General features: G+C 37.2%; 1 protein-coding gene across 2 annotated transcripts in view; it reads right to left on the bottom strand.

Annotated features, from left to right (window-relative positions):
• The window catches only part of dnah5 (dynein, axonemal, heavy chain 5), a 159,252-nt gene that overhangs the window by 24,094 nt on the left and 112,982 nt on the right, over window positions 1-22,176 (bottom strand). Inside the window, exons 69-80 of one of the 2 annotated variants that reach the window (XM_088326195.1) lie at window positions 21,424-21,559; window positions 20,574-20,755; window positions 20,326-20,460; window positions 16,130-16,285; window positions 14,702-14,884; window positions 13,156-13,260; window positions 12,829-12,967; window positions 10,119-10,233; window positions 7,193-7,383; window positions 5,487-5,608; window positions 2,115-2,264; window positions 18-263 (exon numbers count right to left, since the gene is read on the bottom strand). In XM_088326195.1, the coding sequence (XP_088182321.1) occupies window positions 18-263; window positions 2,115-2,264; window positions 5,487-5,608; window positions 7,193-7,383; window positions 10,119-10,233; window positions 12,829-12,967; window positions 13,156-13,260; window positions 14,702-14,884; window positions 16,130-16,285; window positions 20,326-20,460; window positions 20,574-20,755; window positions 21,424-21,559 (1,860 nt within the window). Of the gene's footprint in view, window positions 1-17; window positions 264-2,114; window positions 2,265-5,486; window positions 5,609-7,192; window positions 7,384-10,118; window positions 10,234-12,828; window positions 12,968-13,155; window positions 13,261-14,701; window positions 14,930-16,129; window positions 16,286-20,325; window positions 20,461-20,573; window positions 20,756-21,423; window positions 21,560-22,176 lie in introns of both variants that reach the window. The other variant, XM_088326196.1, reaches the window with a different exon arrangement.

Below are 22,176 nucleotides of genomic sequence, written 5' to 3' on the forward strand. Positions count from 1 at the left end.
GTTAATCACTTTCTCACATTTGCCATGTTGTGCTGTAGAAGTTTCCGGGCATGAACCTCCTGTCCTTGTCCCATCGAGACGTATCGGGTCTCGACTTTGAGTCTTTTTCCAAGAGCTATTATGGAGTCTGTCGGGTCGGAACCCATTGACAGGAAACAGATGAGTGGCGTACGCGAGTCGGATTCCTCCCAAGTCTGTTCCAGGTCCAAAATGGCCCCCTCAGTGTATTTTTCCCCCATGGCCTCCATTATGTATTTACGAGCCTGCAGGTTGTCAGATGAATGAAGCATGATCATTCAGGACAAGCAATTAGATGTTTTTTTTTTCCTCCTGTGCTTTCTGCAAGGCTGTCAATTGAATAAAAAGTTCCCGGTCTTTCTTTCCTTTCCTTTGAATCAGCTGCACTGCTGCTTGTGAGTGCAACATAACCTCCACTTGAAGCTTAAAAACATGATGCAACAAAACTGCCTAGCTGGAGAAAAGGAAACCTCCATTTGCTTCAAAAACTACACAAGACAAACACCGTACAGTATACTCATTTGTTTAAAAGCTTTGACCTAGGGCAATGCTATTGTAAATGATGAGCTGTCTCCTTTATCCAGACTGTCTAGTGGCGGAACCTGGAAAACATCTGTAGACTTACTGTGTTGTAAGCATTATCTAAGGCCACGTTTTTCAAAAAATGTACTGTGAAACTTCTGGTATGACAAAGGAATATGCTCAATTATTTTCTTAGCAAAAAAAACAACAACTGTCCAGTATTAAGGCTTTCTTCCAGTGATTCCCCGATTCACTGTAACATTCATCCATATTAGTAACTGGCAGCAGATTACATTTTATGTCTTTTGTATACCAATTGCTCCGATTGCGCTCCCTAAAATACAAATGTCGAAAAAGTGAGATATTTTGCACATATTTCGCTGATTCTAATCATTTTTGTTTACTAAAATAAATAACTACAAGTTAGCATGTAGTAAAGGAACATTTTGTTTCACTGCGTGATCATGTTTGCTAATATTATTTATTGTTCCTATTATAATTCTAGAAAAAAATATTTGAAAAATGTATAGCAAAGCTTAAATGAATAGTTGTACAGTATATTTAACAACTTATTTTAGATTGCACTTCAAAAAATATGTATATCAAAAAACTAAAAATCTTGCACATCTTTTGCAGATTTTTTTAAATAGAAATAAATAAATAAAAACAAGTAAGAACGTAATAAATTCTTATTACAAAAAAAGTCAAGTAAAATAAAAATACAGTATACGGTATGTCACAAAAGTAAGTAAACACCTCACATTTCTGCAGGTATTTCAATTTGTTGTTTGAGAGAACAATACTGGAGGAATATCGCTTTGGCAAAATAAAAAGAAGTCTGTGTGAAGCTTATATGGCAGAGTTTTTTTTTTCTTATAAGAAATTTTGAAATATAGCCATCAATAACTTGAACCCCTGGCAACAAAAGTGAGTACACCCCAAAGACACCACACCCCTATGCGTCCAAACAAAGCACTGCTTGTCATTTTCCCTTCAAAATAGCATGTGACTTGTTACTCCTACTGGGTTTCAGGTATGAATAGGGAGCAGGTGAGTTCAATTTGAAGTACACTCTGTCATACTCGTCATTGAAACTCCCAAATGGCACACCATGGCAAGGAACTCTCTGGGGACCTTAAAAAATGAATTGTGGCACTACATAGGATTGCCCAAGTCTACAAGATGATTGCGAACACCCTGAAATTGAGCTGTAGTACAGTGGCCAAGATAATCCAGAGTTTTTAAAAAAATCAGAATGCATTCACAACAGGGCTTGTTTTGGATGTCCAAAGAAGTTTATTAAACTTGCACAGGTATGCTATCTAAGAAAGATAAGCGTAGGAGTGCTGTCAGCATTGCTGCAGAGATTGAAGTGCTCAGACCATACACTTCGGAACTTTCACTTTAGGGTGTACTCACTTTTGTTGCGAAGGGGTTAGAACAAATTTACACATTTGTTTACAGTACCGCTGATTTTTTTCAGACAAATGTAGTTATCACACATAAATTATTTTTCCTCACACGAAATGACAAAAATAAACATACATGAATCATACAATGGTGTCATTTCTGACCTGGGCGATGGTTCTGTCGGGGCACCAGCATCGAATGAGTAGTAGCTTCCTAAAACAGTCCAGCGCTTGATCATAAGAGTTTGGAAGCTTTTCTTCTTCTGGTGCTTCCTTGTCAAACCAAATTTTCCACTGTTTCTCATTGCGATTTATCTACGAGGAGATTCTTAAAGTTATACATTGAGGAAAAAAAAGTAACTCAAATGCATTTAAGCATCTAAAATACAGAGAGAAGTTTGATTGTGCAGCTTGAACCAGGAAATCTATTGCGGGTACACTCCTTAAAACACGTCATTAATTGTCACAAATTGTCCCTAATGTGCTTTGGGAACATGAAGAACATTTTATTTTACTGTCTGGTTCTAGTCATCAATGTTAATCATTTCTCTTTTTCAAGTACACAGTGAAAATAACCTTCATTTTAGTTTAACCTGCTCAGCGTTTTGCTCAAGTAGGAGGAAAGCAAATCTTGCAAAATGTTGGATTCTTTATCCTTCTCAGGCAATTAAGAGACGACACAATCTTGGGGCCTAATTTAATTAAATAAAGAACTGTTTATCCACCGCTCCGTGGTTATCAAGTCAGGAGTGCGCACGTGGATTGTGCGTGTGTGTGTGTGTGTGCGTATGTGCATGCACATGCTTTTATAAACTAATTGAAGTTTCCCTGAAGTAAGTCCATTTTACAGAGCACTGACTTTCTCACTACGTATGAAAGCTTCCTGGATGTCAGTCAGTGCATTTGTGTGTGTTGTGTGGGTGTTACTGTGTAGTGCAGGGTTGTCCAAACTTTTTAAAAAGCGGGCCAGTATTGGGAAACTGAAAATGTGGGAGAGCCGACTACTAAGGTTCTGTTGGTAGTATAGAAAATCATGCATGGACTTGCGCCCTCATATCTTTCAGATTTAATTCCCGCCTATTTTCTGGTCCGGAGCTTTCGCTCTGAAAAGGCTTGTCTACGAGTGATCCAAGAGCCAAGAAGAGATCCACAGGTTCAAGAGCGTTCTCCATTCGGCCCCGGTGCCGTGGAATGCTCTTACCCCCGAGATTCGATCTGCAAACTCGGTGGAAATGTTTAAATCTAAGCTTAAAACACACTTCTATTCTATAGCATATGAATAACCTATATTTTATGTTGACAATATATGTGTATTATTTGCCCTCGTGTAGGTTTTAGATCAGGGGATGTTGTTATAATAGTCTGTGGTTTGCAATCATCTGTGGTCTGTGCAGCCCTTTGAGACTCTTTGTGATTAAGGGCTATACAAATAAACATGACTTGACTTGACTTGACTGTTCATCTTGGCATTCTTTGAAGAGTCTTCAATAAATTCACCCTCTGTGAAAGGTTTGCAGTGATCAGGAATCAGCGCCGCGACCTCATAGCTCGCCTTTGTAGCATTATCATTTGACTCGCAGGGTCTCGTGATAAAGAGCTGTTGTGCCTTTAAAATAGCTTCCAGTTGCTTCTACCTTTTGCAGCATTAGTTTCCAGTTAGCATTTTGTAGTCAGGATGTTTCATCTGGCAGTGCCCCTTGATACTATATTCTTTGAAAACAGCCACATTATCTTGGCAAATCTTGGCAGACGCAGTTGTTTCGCATCTTGTTAAAAAAATACACTCAACTTTCCTTTTTTATTTACAGTTGCCATGTCAGAAATGGGGTGGGCCTAAAATCTCACAGTAAGCCAGGTGCAAGTTGGCCAAAGTACTTATGCCTTCAATTGATGAAATTATGATCTATTTATTTTTTGGGGTACAAATTTATCTTATACTAGTGTCAACATCACTGCCACATACTATTAATCTGATGCCAGAGGCAATGGGCCATTAAAAAATTGATCATCATCATGTCGTAACTGGCCCCCGGGCCAGACTTTGGACATGGCCGGTGTAGTTGTTATAAACCTTTTCTCTGTGACTTATACTGCTATAAAAATATAAACCATTGACAGAAACTTTTGATCACTTTATGTTTATTTGTATATTTTGGTGTGGAGAAAAATGAATATATAGTTAAAATAGGCAAAATTTTGTCATCTAGCTAATAGTACATGGCAGTGATGTGCAGCCAGAGGACACAGGTGAGGTTGTGCCTCACTTGTCATAATAGAAATATATAAATATAAAATATACTGTATTTGATTATATTTAGTCAGTGTTCCTCACTCTACTTCACAATTGTTCACAATATATTATGAATGTTATTATAATGATATAGTATGAATGCATGACTGTACTGATTCGCTGCAGATGCAAAGTAAGGTATGCAATTCTCTTGCCTCATGACAGAGGACGGTAGTGAGACCAAGGATTCAGATTTGGCGCCCACCTTAACCGCACACAATAGAATTAGTGATTGTAATAGAAAGTGAACAGAACGTCTAACCATCCAGTATTTTTTTTCTCGTTGCATGGACTTTTTTCAAAACGAAAGATTACCATTGATTCTATTCTAAGAAAAAACGTATATGTGTGTTCCCATGTGGAGTTTGTAATTTCTCCCAGTGCCTCCGTGGGTTTCTTCTGGGCACTCAGTCTCCTTCCACATTCCAGAAACATGCATGGCAGGTTAATTGGGAACTTCAAATTTAGAGTGTGGATTGTTGTTTGTTTCTGTGTGCCCTATGGCAACCAGTTCAGGGTGTCCCCTGCCCACCACTGCCTAAAGATGGCTGGGATGGGCTCCAGCTCCTCTGTGACCCTAGTGAGGATAAGTGCAGGAAATGGAAGGATGGATGAACAGGTTGTCATTAAGTCTAATTTACAGTAGCTTGTCTGGCACCTGCTGTGAATATCAGTCCAATGGGGGTTGCAGGACAATTGCCCCAGGTTTTGTATGCATTGGATAAGGGGTGGGGTTAATATATTTTCTCCATCCCACTCCCCTTGGGGCATTCTGTTATGCATTGAAGTTATATTTATATTTGTACACAAAAAATGTCACTGCCTGAAATCAATAAATAAATGGATAAAATGAATTTGTAAGTGAATCATAACAACAGCACAATGAACAATAGTGCAATTACATTTAGCAGCAACATAATTCTAAAATAAGATGATAAACAAGATACAAATAGCCATTTTTCTTTCAAAAGGCTATTAACTGTATGTTTCTGTCTTGTGCTCTTGTTTAGGCTGGTCATAGCCATTAGGAGGAAACCGTCTCTGAGCCTGTTAGTCTTTGTTTTAGGGCCCTGTAGTGCCTACCTGAGGGCAGCAGGTCAAAAAGGTGGTTTCACGTTCCCCTGGAATGCACTCACGCAACCCCATTTGAGAGGCACTCTTTTTGTCCATGAAGTGACATTTGACTTTCACTTGCTTCTAAGCACATTTTCAAACAAATTGTTAAGCAGAAGCATGCATTGATGTACCTGATCCAGGACATCTGAAAACTCCCTGTGTTTGCTGAGAGACACCAAATTAAGCCAGGTCATGTCAAGTATCCATTTTGCAGGTTTTGGGGGGCATGCTTTCAGGTCCAAAGAGGCTCCTCCTGAAAGTTATCAAATCAATTGAGCAAGTGAAAGCCTCACCAAACCACTTGCAATAGCAACCTTTAATTTCAGACAACAGCCCACTGCCTGAGGGTGAGGCTTTTTTTCTTATTTTTCTAACGTGATAAAGTACATCAAATAATATCTTATAATCAAAATGAATTCTTAGTGAGTCACAGTTAAGCGGGTCTGAAATGACAGATGGTGGATCAGCATGCATGCCGACTGTGTAAGCTTTGGCCTTTGAAATTGTCCATGACTGATTTATATATTTATTTTCTTTTTTGCATTGAGCGGCGGAATGTTTTGTAACGAAAAATATTTAACGACAGCCACTGAATGGAACATTTTAATGGCTAACATTAAATTGAGATTATAGTTAGTATTCTTTGCAAAAACTACCAATACTTCGCTTGAAACAGTCGTAACCTCTTCGACTAACACATAAAACAATATGGCCGTTAGGTTACTGGTGTTTCTCTGATGATGTCACAGCTCAGGATAACCAAGACAAGACATGCCGTCTTCAAGATTGATTATCTCAGAAATAGTTAAATCGTAAACACACTTTAAAGAAACGGTCTTCATGTGGCCACCTAGCGATGGGTGAATTCGATTTTTTAGTAAATTTGATTTATAACTGACATGATGTTATAGTGATTGATTCATCTTCTAAATATTAGAAAACCTGGTGAAACTGTAGTAACAACATGGTATTAACATAAGTTGTTATTTTGTAAATGAATAGGAAAATGGTTGCGCCAATCAGTAGCAAAAAGTAGGTCTCATTTTCAAAAAGCGTCCTGACCCCTGCCTTGAAGGGACATTCTTTAATATTTAGCGTTTCTTAGAGGTAAAAAATGAATTCATTTATTTAAAAAAATATATATTGATATAAATAGTAAGCAAAGAATACACGAACTAGCATTTTTTTAATCCCTAAAAGCCCAAAACCTTTCGAAAGGCTATGCACAAAAATAAAAAGAAAATTGTGCAGTTTGGTAACTTTGAATCTTGGTAATCTTCTTTGACTTTTGTGAAACTAGTTTTTGGTTGTTTTGCAAAATATAGTAATATATAGTAGTATAATAATGTACTGTGTTCCTTTAATGAATTTGCTTATAATAGAAAACTACTGCTTTTGTCGAAGGGGGGAATTACTACTGTCGATATTCTGTTGGGGACTGATTAAAAAATGAATAAAAAGGTGACTCGTCAGGCTTATAAACCACTGGAGAAAACCCTGCAGGTCATAAATTATAAAGAGCATGTAGCATCTAAATGATACAAAATGTGACAGCTCATCTGGGGGTCCGTTTTGTATTGTTTTTGACTTTTCTATAGACGGGGTGCCAAACTAATTTAGGTACAGGTACCAAATAGTAGGAAAAACCCTTTCACTTGGGCCAAACTAGTAAATGGCTAGGCTTGGAGTCTCTCCAAAGCTCACAATTTGATTATGATTCTTTGCTACACCGTTTAAAAACTGTGAAAAAAAGTCACATTTTTTACTCTCTTAACTTCAAGACAAGATGATGATAGGTCCACTTCAAGATTTTGACAAGCGTTTAACGGCATTTCACCTTTAATAAGAGTGAGAAACTCTTCATGCTTGACTCTGCTGTACTGCATGTCCATCTTCAGTGCCAAGAGCAGAGTAAACAGGAATTTGTGCTTCTCGTACAATCCCCGCGCCGCGTACTTGTACACCTTAAAGGTCATGAACTCGATGATGTTTGCGATGCGTTTGCTGGTGATTGGACTTTTGGAGGACCTGTAACATAGTTCCATAGGCTGATGGATTATGACACCAAATGGATATCTATCTATATGCAGTCGCGGGTGGCAGGTGAGGCAGAGCCATGTCATTATTGCTGAATTTCCAAGTTATATAATGAATATATAGATTACAATTAGTATGTAATGTATTACTTTGCCTAGCGTCTGCAGATGCAGAGTGAGGCACCCAATTTTCCTGCCTCATGGCACAGGGCTGTACTGCCAATCAAATGATAAATACGATAAAGGTACATTTATTTGTAAATCTGCCTCCACCTTACCAGAAACAAACCTCACTGTCATATTTGAATCTTGTTGAATTTGAAATATTCTTCAACTTTATTTAATCTACTGTAATATTCATTTGTTGTCTCTTGCATACTTATTAAGTCTCCTGATTTTTTCGGGAGTCTCCCGATTTAAATGCTTGATTCCAGTCTCTCGCCACCAGATTAATTTCTCACGATTTCCGGATGGCCTCCCGAAAAAAAATATATTATCGCACTTTGAGGACTCCGTAGAAATTACAGGTTCAATCTTCCATATGTTGCACTATAAGACACCCTAGAAAACGTACAGTCTCTATCTTCCGTTTGTTTATGCATACACCGAGTTAGCGGTTCATTGATGCAGGCTAGCTTGCCTCAACGCAACTGCTATGTTCAAGTGGTCAGGTCATTCTGTACATTTGACTTCATTAGCAAAATGGCAGAAGCAAACCCAGGTAAAAATGGAAAAATTATTGCAAATATCAGGCTAGATGGCAAAAAGACTTTCCTTTTATTCGTAACAGGAGAGTCTTGGGAAAACATTTATTAGGTCATTTTCCTTAGCAACTGACTATTTATGGATGTACAACAACTAATCCATTAATCTTCAACTAATCAATTATTTCAATAAATGAATTTCCAAATATGTTCAGGATATAAATGATCAAATTATGTTTTTACAATTTTATAAAACATAATTTTAGCGTAGGTGACTGTTAGGACATTTTTTTATCGTCCTCAATGATGGAAAACCAAATATCTAGTAAAAATAATCTTAACCCAATAGCAATAAAGGTTTCATTTTTGGTGTACTTTCTCTTATTTACATTTTTTTAATATAGTTTCTTGACTGAAATTTAGAAACATCCTTGAAATAAGCAACATTTAGCATAACAATTTTGCTCATTTTGAGAAAAATGATCTGCCATCTGCTCGAAAATACTTTGATGCTTATTTTACGGATATATTTTCTTATTTCACTAGAAATACTATTTAAAGTATCTTAAAACTAAAAAATCACAGATAAAATAAGCTAAAGTTTCTGCCAGTGCTGTAGGGAGAGACGTTTTTGTCATCACCAAGTCTAATGTTTAAAACATTGGTCAGTCCTGCCTGTAATTTGTTTAAATCCTGAAAAAAATATTTCACGTTGTTATTTGAAAAATCATGTTAAAAATTATGTGATCTTTAAAGTTCTTTAAAAATGCTTGCATTTTGTTGTAATATGAAGGTCTAGACTTGCTACCTTAAACTGTTTTTATTTTCATGATGTATTATTATTTATGCGGGCCAAAACATATATATACATACATATATATATACATACATACAGATAAAAATATACATACATACATACATACATATATATATATACATACATACATACATACATATATATACACATACATATATATATATATACACATACATATATATATATATACACATACATATATATATATATATACACATACATATATATATATATATACACATACATATATATATATATATACACATACATATATATATATATATACACATACATACATATATATATACATACATACATACATACATACATCATCTCATTAGCTGCACCGCTTATCCTCAGTAGGGTCGCGGGGGTGCTGGAGCCCATCCCAGCAATCATTATATATATATATATATATATATATATATATATATATATATATATATATATATATATATATAGATATATATAGATATATATAGATATATATAGATAGAGATAGATATAGATAGAGATAGATATAGATAGAGATAGATAGATAGAGATAGAGATAGAGATAGAGATAGAGATAGATAGAGATAGATAGAGATAGAGATAGATAGATATAGATAGAGATAGATAGATAGAGATAGAGATAGATAGATAGAGATAGAGATAGAGATAGAGATAGAGATAGAGATAGATAGATAGATAGATAGATAGATAGATAGATAGATAGATAGATAGATAGATAGATAGATAGATAGAGAGATAGAGAGAGAGAGAGAGATATAGATATAGATAGATAGATACACAGGACATCGTAACTGTGATTCAAAAGCCAGTTCTTAATAGGTATAACTGAGGAAGTTGAGAGAACAAAAGGGCGAGTGAGTGCAATTTGAGGGTTTTAATAATAGTTCCACTTTCCATTTTGTCATTTTTAGAAGCAACCTAAATTATAACAATTGCATTATTCATGATTACTTTGCTATTTTGAAAAAAAAAACGACACATTTTCATTTTGCTGATACATCACCACTACTGCGCCTTGTAAATAGTGCAGAATTGCTTATAGCAACGAAAAAACAAATCCAGTATTGAGTTTGCAAATGAAACACGCCTTTGAGCTAGGAAAGTTGCACTTGATCCATACTTTAAAAAGAGAAACTTGAAAACTACAAAGAGCTCTTTTTCGAATCATTCAGAATTATGGAGGTTTCTCACCTAGCCAGCGAAAGGTCAAAAAGTCCCAGGAACTGTCGTAAGGAAGTCTGATACATGACATTCACAACACTCATTTCTGTGATGAGGAAATACAAAATGCTTCCCCTGGTGGCCACTGAAAACAGAAACACCCTAATCATTACAGGAGGAACTCAATCTTAGATGTTTCAGTCAGACCACTACATCCTGGATTCATGTTTTGCTATGATGCTAAAGGGAGAATCAAAAACGTGATAACCATACACACAAAACTTGTTCTGATCAAGAAATACACAGAAGGCACAGGCATTGTTACCTTCACTAAGAAATATTGCCGTAACCAATCAATGATTGGGACAATCATTAACAACAAATTGACACCAATGTCTTTTAATTGCGTGACAATCTTCGCAAGTTGAAGGTTTAAAAATGGTTTTAATACGAGGTGGCTGTCTCCTCCCCCCCTGGATCCAACCAATAAATCCACTGTTTTGGCTCATCTAACGTCAAAGTAATGGTACAGTAATTCAATTTAATATGTATGATGTTATTTAATAATATGGTAAAAAATACCCTCTAAGTAGTACTCACTGTATACTATTTTGTTATTTCAGTGTTTATATCTGAGCCATGGAGGGTTTGGAATGCATTAGCTAATTGCTCTACCTCTGGAAGACGCTACAGGTTTTCGTAAAACAAAGACTAACTTCCCAAGAACCATCACCGCTGTAATCAAGGACACAAAATTGTAAAAATAAACAAAGCAAAGTAAATGAAAGCAACCACACACCACTGTAAACTTTCTTCTATCTTTGCAATAAAACTGTTTTACTATTCATATTTCAGTTATTTATTCTTACTTTTGCACAATGTTGCTGCTAAAGTTGTTGAAATATTTTCTGGTGTACAATTTAGGTGAGTCTATAACACCTAACCTGTAAATATTATTTATTTATCTTAAGATTCCTTTTTTAAATTGCATTTTTCTGTTTCAATTATTTTATTACATGTTTTGCATGTAATGCCATGTGTAAAGATGTTTTAAAAAATGTACAAAGACAATTTCCACTCAAATAAGAAAAAGAATAGTTTGGTTAAAAATGTTTTTTTTTACGTATAACTTAAATAATTTTTTTTTTTCCCCAAAACAACTTACCCATACTACCTATTGAGGAGAAAGTTACAGAGAAAATAAATCTGCTGCCACCTTCATAATGGGAACAATATCTTATCACTGAAAGACCGCACTGATACCCGACAATCACACTTAATTTGCAATTATTTAGCATTTGGTTGTCAAAAGTTATACAGACGCTCCCCTACTTACGACCATTCAACTTACGAAAAACGGTAGATACGAAAAAAAGTTTGGGATGTCGAAAAAATATCTGGACGTTGCTGTAAGTTAGATTTTGTATTGTGTGCGTCTTTTTCCGGGTAGAGGACATTACTGTAGTGCTTCTTTCCGTCGCTACTGGCGTGTGGTGGCACTGTGAGAGGTCACCTAGCATCCACCTCGAAATGTAAGAACTTTTACATTTTTATTGTTTTATATCTCGTGCATCTATTCAATATGGTTGGTGTAAAGTGTAAAGAAGAGGCGAGCCGTTTTTTTGGAAATAAAAGTGAAATAAGAAAGCTCGATGCTGTTGAGATCGCTTTTTTTCTGCCACTTTTTACCACGGAGGAGGAAGTCGCCTAACTCTTGAAGCTCATCTCCCAAAAGTAAGTTAAACTTAACGTTATTTTTTTTTTTGGAGCATATTATTTTATGAAATGTTTATTTTTTAGTACAAAACAATACGGGTTACATATACAAGCCTTAAAAATACTTAAACCTTAAACATACAAAATATAGCACTGAAGCAACTTACGAACAAATTCAACTTACTAATGATCGTCCGGAATATCATTCGTAAGTAGCGCATCGTCTGTATTAACATCAATTCCGGACTACAAGCTCCTACTTTTTGGCAACATTTTAATCACAGTGACTCTTAATGCGGTGCAGCTTATTTTATTTTATTTTTCAGGAAAACTGCGAGCTGCTCTTTTCCACGTCCAGCAAGGAAAACCCCAAAAGATGACATCCACGTCTGTGTTACAATCCAGCACTGTTCTCAATATAGTTTCCCTGGCGTTGCCTAGAAGTATGGGGCTCAAATTTTACTCGCTGCAGCCCTCATTCATATTTTCTTTTTGCGCTAGAAAATATGTGCTCGTCTTTGTAATCGCCATCTTAAATAGTACGAAAACACATGATGTAAACAACTCGGAGGAGAAGTAAAAGCGACACAGCTGAAATTGACGTCAAGTGTGCGGGGACATGGCGCTTTGGGCGTTCTGCAGCCAATTTCTCTATTTGAGTTCTTATTATATTTGCCATATATATTATACCATATATTCTTATATTTGCACACTTGATTCAGGTGCACTCTGTTAACTGGAATTTATGGTAAATATGACAACATCCTGCCCTACATGAGACATGTGTCACAGCACATTTATGTGCCACGGCACTTTAGTTAAGAAACACTGTACTAGCGTACTGATTCAGCGCTTTAAATTCTTCAGCAGGACAGAACCTGCCCCCTAGGTGACCCTTCAGCAGTATAGAAAGGATTCTCCCGGCCTTAAGAGTAGAGACAACACGTGGACAAAAACTGCCTTTAACACGTTGGGTGACAGCGGAAACATTGCAACGGAGGAAGCCGCCTCTACTGTGACCTACCGGGTCGATACTCTTCCCTGGCAGCATTGATTTGAACCTCTGTGTCAGCCGCAATCTGGAGTTTCTGATTGACCTCTTCAGCTGTACACTTGGTATTGGCAAGAACGGCAATCAGGCTTTCATCATCCACCAGTGATCCCTGCAAATAGAAATACAGTATTCATGGGAGCAAGTCAGGAAATGGAAGCGTAAAGATGCAGTGGCACATGACTACGGGTATTAAAAATTTACATTTGACTGAGCAACCTTACGAAATACAGTGGAATACAGTGATTTCAGGATGCAATAGCTGTCGGATATACAATCATATCGATCTTATCTCCTTACCTGTGTGCTGGTCAGTCGGCAGAGGAGGCTGTCTTCGAGTTCCTTCATCTTGCGCTTGTTGGATGTAACGTCCTCGAGGAGGTCTGTCCTTTCTTTCTCCAGTTCCTGGTGGCATCAAACTTTGTTAACGCATAGTAGAAGATTTGTGAAGGGGCACCAAAGAATGATGACCACACATGTGCAATTTAGAAAATTGTGTAAGTCAATTTTTTTTGACCAGTGTTTTGTCACATATATGCTAGAAGGGATTGACAGAGGTTGGCATTCCATCAGTGCATTGTTTGTCAACAGAGCGAGGGAATGTTGTACAAACGCGGAATAAAGAAACCCAGTCAAACTGAATGAGCGAGGTCGCTTTTGTCTGGCTGGCGCATTTTGGCTCAATCGGTTGAAGGTTTGCCAAGCCAGGGTGAAATGGCGTAGCTTTGACAAGCCGGCTGTAGATATTTGTGATAAATGGGTGTTCAGGGCATCCTCAAATAGACCCCAGCATCAATGTCAGAATCACGGATCGGAACATGAAAAAGTGTCGCCCATAGTCTTTTATGGCCGCCGACCATAAGCTCTTCACAAAGTTTTACAAAGATGTGCAATACATTATATAAAAAAGGTTACAAAAGGAAAGGGACAATGCCTGGGAGACAATTGTGTACCGGCTAAAGAATAGTACATGCTATTTGTCATACTCGATGTGGTGTATTTAGTGGTTCAGCAGTAGAATTTGTGCATGCCGCGTGGGCTGGGGTTCAATTCGCAGCCATTGCATCCTTCTTTTTTATCTAACTTTCCTCTTTTAAACCTTTTACATATAAGCAAGGTTTGTTTCAAAAATGTTGTTATAAATTACGACAATTGTAATTGTATCCATTTAATTATCGTCACTGTTGTATTTCATTGGTCCTCATAAAGAACAAACCTCTCTCTCTTTGACGAGCAAACCCCGGTCAAAGACTTCATTGATACAATATTCACAAGTTTTTATGTAATTTTTTTAAATCTCAAAAAAAGCAATAATATACTTACTTATCATTACTACAATATAATTACTTATAATGCAATATGTTAAGGAAACGCTATAAAAGCAGCTATAAAACCAATCAGTTCTCCACATGATTGGGAGAAGAAGTGGCAATGTATATCTGAGGATAATCTTGGCCCGACTGTTAGCATGGTCTGGAGGATATCTATAGAAAATAAATCACTATTGTAACTCAGCCCAGCTAAATCAAACCTGATGTCATACCACCAACTTGAGACTAAATTCAGCCAAGATAATAAACATATCCCTTATCTTGGTTTTACGCAATACCCCCCAGGTGTCCGTCAGTGACAGACAGTCTGACACATCACTGTTCACATCACTGACAGTCTGACAGGAAATGAGCAAAAATCCACGTATGTCATTGCTTAAAAAGTAAGTTGTATTTTTAAGCAAAAATACTTATTCCGCTGGCAGATTTTTTGCTAATTTGAAAAATGGTGATTATTATTTTGAAATATGATTTTCGAATGGAAAGAAAAAATTAAATTATAAAAAAGCAGATACCTGTTTTTCCTTGAGAATGACTCGGCCAAGAAGCTGGTCCTCCAGTCCTCTCATTGTGACTGTGAAGTCAATGATGGAGGTGCGGGCACTGATCTCTGGAGTGTAAGCCGGGTTTGGCAACTTGGTGGTTACATACAACCTGAAGCCCTTCATAACATCTACTTCCTTGTCCCCAATTTTCACCTGTAAAGAAGGACGTATGTCATAAACGGTGTTAATTGCACCATCATCCCATGACCCAAAAGTCGAGTGAGTTACATCCCTATCTTTCCCACTACTGTGTTGAGTATCCTTTAAAAAGATACAATACCTTAAGTTGCCACTTGTGCTCTGTGACTGATGAGTAGATAAGCTCTTAACTTTCTTTGGGTAGTGTTGGATACCATTGGGTGACCCGATGAATAAACTAACAGTGACAAAAGCATTTTGAATGCTGTAAGACCGCACCCAAAAAAGAGCACATTTTACAACCAGCGTTGGGTACGTTACTTTACAAAAGTCACTGTTAGTAACTGAATTACTCGATAGTAAAACTAACTAGTTACCAGGGAAGTAACTGTTTCCTTTACTTTAAAAATATTTTTTTGTATGTCAAGGAATATGAAATTTTCTGAGCAGTATTTGAGTCATTTGAATAGAGAAGAACAGACAGGTACTGTAGTTGTCTTATATAAATTTGTAATTTTTATTGCACCTCAACAGCAACAGATCTATCCTACACTTGAAGTGCGACAAAAACAACCAGTAAACAATATAATAAAATGGCAATCAGCAGTAAACAATATAAAGTGAGTTTAACACATTCAATCAAACTTTCAAAACCTGAGACAACTGGTCAAGTAGACATAGCCTACTGCACTTCAAGTATTTTGTTCACAACAAAAGACAATTGTAAATCAATATGAAGAGAGTTTCGCTCGATACAAGAAATCACAATCTCTAGTAAGACAATTGCTAGAGTATACATATGCTACTCACACAACAAAAGTAAACAGTTATACGATATAGAGAGTGTTAAGCACTGCAGGGTAAAATAAAGAAATCAAACTCTCATAACCTGAGACAACTGGTCAAGTAGAAATAGGCAACTGCACGCCAAATATTTTGTTCACATTAAAGTCAACAGTAAAACAATATAAAATAACTATGCAATCCATCTCTCTAGCTCTCTCACTCCCGCCTTTCTCCATCCCTCTCTCTCTCTCTCTTTGACTCACTACAACTGGTAGTTTTATTAATTTACTCAAAGTAGTGCACCACTTTTGACTGTCAGTAACAGTAACAATGGGAAAAAATAATTAGCTAGATTACCCAGTTACTGAAAAAAAAAATAACGCCATTATGTAATGGCATTTATAACGGCATTATTGCTAACACTCTTTACGGCTAAAGTGTCCGGCTAGATATCCCAGTACTTGAAGCCATTACCTTGTAAGTGGATCCAGTCTTTATGAAGTTTTTTTCAAGGATATTATCGAGGGCGGGGTCCAACTCCTCCCCTATATCCTCAATCAGGAGTGGCCGCCCGAGAGACAAACTGTCTTCAAGGTGGTTCTTAAAGTATTTATGATTCAGGGAGGTGATCTGAAAAAATAATGATATGTAAGAAATCGTTACTGATTGGCATGAGTATCACTTGCTTTTACATCATGTAACACTGAGCTTTTTCAGTGCAGAGATGGGCCAAAAATGGAAATATATTCATTTACTCTTTCATTTTCCAACCATTTATCTCGATTCACCAATTGATCTGTCATGCATGTTTTTGCTTTGTGAGAGAAAACTTTAATGCCCAGAGAAAACACAGGCAGGCATAGGGAGAACATGCAAACACCACATAGGCAGGCTGGCTGGTATTAAACCCAGAACCTCTGCACTGTGGGGAGGAAATGCTAGCCAGTCACCCACTATGCCACAAGGGAAAATAAATGAATGGTAATAAACACTAGTCAAGTCAAGTTATGTCTATTTGTATAGCCCTTAATCACAAAGAGTCTCAAAGGGCTGCACAGACCACAGATTATTGTAACCAAAGACTATTATTACACCGCGCATGGACGCAGTGGCTCACAGCTCTTCAAGCTAATTTTCTATTTATACAAACTAGCACAACACACTAAAAATATATTAACTAAAAACGTTTACTTGCAATTCAACTTTTGTGTTTTCCTCATAGGTAAATACTGACAGAACAAGAGTCAATTCCTTTGTTTGTTTCCAATGATTATGGAAAACTAAGTCCCACGAGCCAATGTAATTGCCAGTTGCTGGTCAATTTTTTTTTAAATGTGTGCAAGATCATCAGCACAGCCCACTTTCAATAGCTGTTGGTACTGAGCAAAATCCGAAGCTAATGAGATAAGAACATTGACTTTGGCGCTGTTATCCAAGATAACATTTAGCTTAAGTGATTGACAAGAGTCTGCTCGGATAAACTTGGCGCTGTAAAAGCTGTTAGCACTCTGCGCTCTCAAAAAAGGGGATCGTTTAGAAAATGTTGATTAATTATAATATTAGTGTTCACTGGGGTCAATAGTTACTGACACAGGTTTTATGAATGTTTTACTATTCATGTCGATCTTTTTGTAATGAAATTTTCACCAATGAAAACTATTCAGGAATAAATAAATACATTTTAGAATACATATTCTAGGGGGGCAGCACTGCGCCTGAGTGGTTAGCACGTCTGCGGCACAGTTCTGAGGTCATGGGATCAAACCTTCCTGTGTGGAGTTTGCATGTTCTCCCCATGATTGCGTGGGTTTCTTCCGGCTACTCCGGTTTCCTCCCACATTCGAAAAACATGCATGTTAGGTTAATTAGCCGGTCCAAATTGTCCCTAGGTGTGAATGAGCAGGTGATTTGTCTGTATATTTGTCCTCTGCGACTGTCTGGCAACAGTTCAAGGTGTTTCCTGCCCACTGCCCGAGGACAGATTAGATGGGCTCCAGCACCCCAGTGACCCTACTGAGGATAAGCGGTGTGGATAATGGATGGATGGACATTTTCTAGGGTAGTCATAAAACTCTTTCTAAATTATTATTGCTAGGAGCGAAATTTGTTAAGACACATTGTAGGAAACCTTCAATTTTTGTACAATACACTCCCATTTTGCTTTAGAACTCTTTGGTTTGTTGTACATTTGGTGTTTAAAGTGTTTGTGTTCTGCATTCTTTTGCAGTCTCTTCGCTTGTTATTATTGAAAGTGGTTTGTACAAATGCAAAAAGGGTTTGCCTTATGGTTTCAATATTTAGTTGCATAACAGTTCTAAAAAATATTGTATAAGGTTTCTATTTCACTGATTTTTCCTGTCACAGGCTCCTTCTGTAATGTAATCCCCATTAAAATCGACTGCATATGTTTTTAGTAGCTCAGGAGGTATAGAGCTGGTCTTTCGATAGATAGATAGATAGATAGATAGATAGATAGATAGATAGATAGATAGATAGATAGATAGATAGATAGATAGATAGATAGATAGATAGATAGATAGATAGATAGATAGATAGATAGATAGATAGATAGATAGATAGATAGATAGATACAGAAAAAAAATTATATATACTGGACTGTCTCAGAAAATTAGAATATTGTGATAAAGTTCTTTATTTTCTGTAATGCAATTAAAAAAACAAAAATGTCATACATTCTGGATTCATTACACATCAACTGAACTATTTCAAGCCTTTTATTATTTGAATATTGCTGAATTTGGCTTACAGCTTAAGAAAACTCAAAAATCCTATCTCAAAATATTAGAATATCATGAAAAGGTATACAAGTAGGCTATTCAACTAATCACCTGAATCATCTAATTAACTCGAAACACCTTGCGAGGGTTTCCTGAGCCTTAAAAACACTCAGCTTGGTTCAGTAAACTAAATCACAAGTATGGGGAAGGCTGATCTGTCTGCTGTCCAGAGGACCATCATTGATACCCTCCATCAGGAGGGTAAGACACAAAAAGAAATTTCTCAAAGAGCAGGCTGTTCACAGAGTGCAGTTTCAAAGCATATCCACAAAAAGTCTGTTGGAAGGGAAAAATGTGGCCGGAAACGCTGCACAATCAAGAGAGATGACCGCAGCCTTAACAAAATTGTGAAGAAGAGCCGCTTCCAGAATTTGGGGGAGCTTCAAAGACAGTGGGCTGAAGCTGGAGTCCAGGTATCAAAAGCCACAGTTCACAGACGTGTCCGGGAAATGGGCTACAATAGCCGTATTCCCATGGTCAAGCCACTTCTGAACTCAAGACAACGGAAGACGCGTCTGACTTGGGCTATGGAGAAGAAGCACTGGACAGTTGCAGAGTGGTCCAAAGTCTTCTTTTCAGACGAAAGCAAGTTTTGCATTTCATTTGGAAGTCAAGGCGCCAGAGTCTGGAGAAAGGCTGGAGAGGAGCAAAATCCAAGTTGCTTGAAATCCAGTGTGAAGTTCCCACAGTCAGCAATGGTTTGGGGAGCCATGTCAGCTGCTGGTGTTGGTCCACTGTGTTTCATCAAGTCCAGAGTAAATGCAACTGTGTACCAAGAGATTTTAGAGCACTACATGCTTCCATCTGCTGAAAAGCTCTATGGAGATGAGGATTTCATTTTCCAGCATGATCTGGCACCTGCCCACAGTGCCAAAACCACCAGTAACTGGTGCACTGACCATGGCATCACTGTCCTTGATTGGCCCGCTAATTCCCCTGACCTGAACCCCATCGAGAATTTGTGGGGTATAGTTAAGAAGAAGATGAAAGACACCAGACCTACAAATGCAAATGAGCTGAAGGCCGCTATCGAAGCATCCTGGGCATCAATAACACCTCAGCAATGCCACAGGCTGATTGCCTCCATGCCACGCCGGATTGATGCAGTAATCAGTGCAAAAGGATTCCCAACCAAGTACTGAGTGCATCAATGGACATTTTCAAATGTTTGATTTAGTTTTGCTGTTATAAAATTATTTTTTTACTTGGTCTGAGGAAGTATTCTAATATTTTGAGATAGGATTTTTGAGTTTTTTTCAGCTGTAAGCCAAAATCAGCAATATTCAAATGATAAAAGGCTTGAAATAGTTCAGTTGATGTGTAATGAATCCAGAATGTATGACATTTTTGTTTTTTTAATTGCATTACAGAAAATAAAGAACTTTATCACAATATTCTAATTTTCTGAGACAGTCCAGTATATATATATATATATATATATATATATATATATATATATATATATAGGGCCTTGCTACTTCGCAGATTTTCAGTTTTTGCGGGTGGTTTTGGTCCCCATTAACCGGGTCTAAAAAAAATAATATTTAAATTTGTTTTCTAAATTTTATTTTATTTTTATTTTTTTTAAAGGTGCGCCGCTACTTCGCGGATTTTCACTTATCGCGGGTGGTTTTGGTCCCCATTAACCGCAATAACTGAGGTCTTACTGTAGATAGATAGAAATTCACACTTCCAGCAGTATCCTTGTGTTGAAAATAAAACAATAATAAAGTAAAAGGAATATGATACATAAATACCCAATGTAACGTGTTGATATAGAGTATTTAGATAGTGCTACATAAAATACCCACTAATGAAAATACCGTAATATGCAATGTGGGGGTGTGGTTTAATGAGCACTTAACAACAAACCTGTAACTCATTACTGGCTTCTTTGTTCTTAATCCAAATTTTTCCTTGTGTTTGAGGGTCAACAAGGAGAGGGTACCGTGCAGCCTTGGTGACAATAATGCCATTTTGAATGGATAGGTCATCATTAGGGAGTCCCTGTTGAAAGAATGTATGAGTAACAAACAAAAACAAGACAAACAACTAACCGCCTCATTTCTTGCTGCTATCCGACTATGTTCTTTGGCCTTGGGTAAAGCTACAATACTCACCTGTAGATTCCACTCACTGACAGTGGCCGCATCAATGAGCAGTTCTGTTAGATTGAGATTGTTGCCAAATGGTATTTGACGCTGCTTCAGTTCATTCTGCCAATCGCTGAGGAGGAAATTACGGAACTCCTGGTTGAACGGACCCGAGTAGGACAAGAACGCTGTTGCAAGCAAGATGTCACCTGGAGCAAAAAGCCAAAGGCATTGAAGGCATACATTCCTTTTCCTGGTACATTAAATGAATGTGTCTAAAAAGACGCGAGTGGTGCACGGTAAAAGTGCTGTAAGAGGGCCTAAATAATACAGCCCGAACCAGGCCCACGTAAAGTCCGATTAAGCTCGTGCTCGACGAATAAACTCTTTTGCATGACAGAGCCCAAGGCAAACCACAAATTTCCCATTTTATTTGTGAGGACTCAGAGGGAAGAGAGTTGATTTATGATAAAAAAATGAAGCATCTCTTTTGTAAGTATAATCTCAATAAAATGTATAAACATTTCCATCTTTCAGATTTCTATGTCTGCAGAAGTAACAATAATCAATCATTTTTCCATCACTCATGGGAACATTTCAGGTCGTCGGTCCTTTTGACCCTTTAGAATCTAACGCGGCACTTTAAGAGCGAGAGAGGCAGAGAGACAAAGAAGAACATTTAATAAAAGTCAGCGAAAGATAAGCCCGGCCCGACACTAAAAATAATGTTTGATATTTTAGGCCCCACCTGGGCCAAAATCCGGGTCAGGTCAGGCTCAGACTCAGGTTTGGGCTTAAGATCTTACCTCTACACAGCAGTTTGTCATGTGTTTGTATGCAGATACAAAAAAAAAAAACAATTTCTTTGAAAACTAACCAACAAGACGCTTGGTCTGTGCAGCAAATTCTTTACTCTGCTCCGTCCATCTCTCTTTCTCACCAGCCAGGCCACTGATCAGGCTGGAGGCAGTTTGCATTTTGTATCTGCAGCGCTCAGCATCCTCAAGGAGTGTCTGAAGGGGTGTCAGGACAAGGAAACAGGACTTGATTTAAAAAACGCAAGCAATTAACCCTTGTTCTGCACATAGATCATTTGGATAATTTAAGTTTTTTTTTTTTTTGTATTTTGCCATATTCTAATAGTTTTCTTTATTATTTACTGTAGTGTTTACTGTAGCATTTTTCTTATTCTTATCCACAGTTCACAGATTCCTTCACCAAGTGGTTATTTTTCTCATTAGCAAAACAACAAATGTAATAATAAGATAAGATAGGACAAGATAATCCTTTATTCGACCCACAATGGGGAAATGTCTTTTGTTACAGCAGTAAGACAGTGACTAATAAATAACAGCTATGAACATGAACAATATAAACACATATTTAGAAATATAATAAATAAGAAATAAAGAAACGATTCGGTTAAAAGGAAGGAAAAACGTTCACAGTGAACGGAGCTGCTGTAACAAGTGGCCACTTGTGCGATGCCGTCTTTTTATAATAACGAGTTAAAAAATACCGACAACTGCTACATCATATTATTACCATGTTTTATCTGACTATATTTTAACTTGATTTTTAGATTCCATTTGATTTTTAAAGTTAAAAAGTTAAGTTTTAATTGGGAAAG

Source organism: Urocampus carinirostris, chromosome 2 (assembly GCF_059441175.1).
Source record: "Urocampus carinirostris isolate Australia breed hairy pipefish chromosome 2, RoL_Ucar_1.0, whole genome shotgun sequence".
Classification (NCBI taxonomy): Eukaryota; Metazoa; Chordata; class Actinopteri; order Syngnathiformes; family Syngnathidae; genus Urocampus; species Urocampus carinirostris.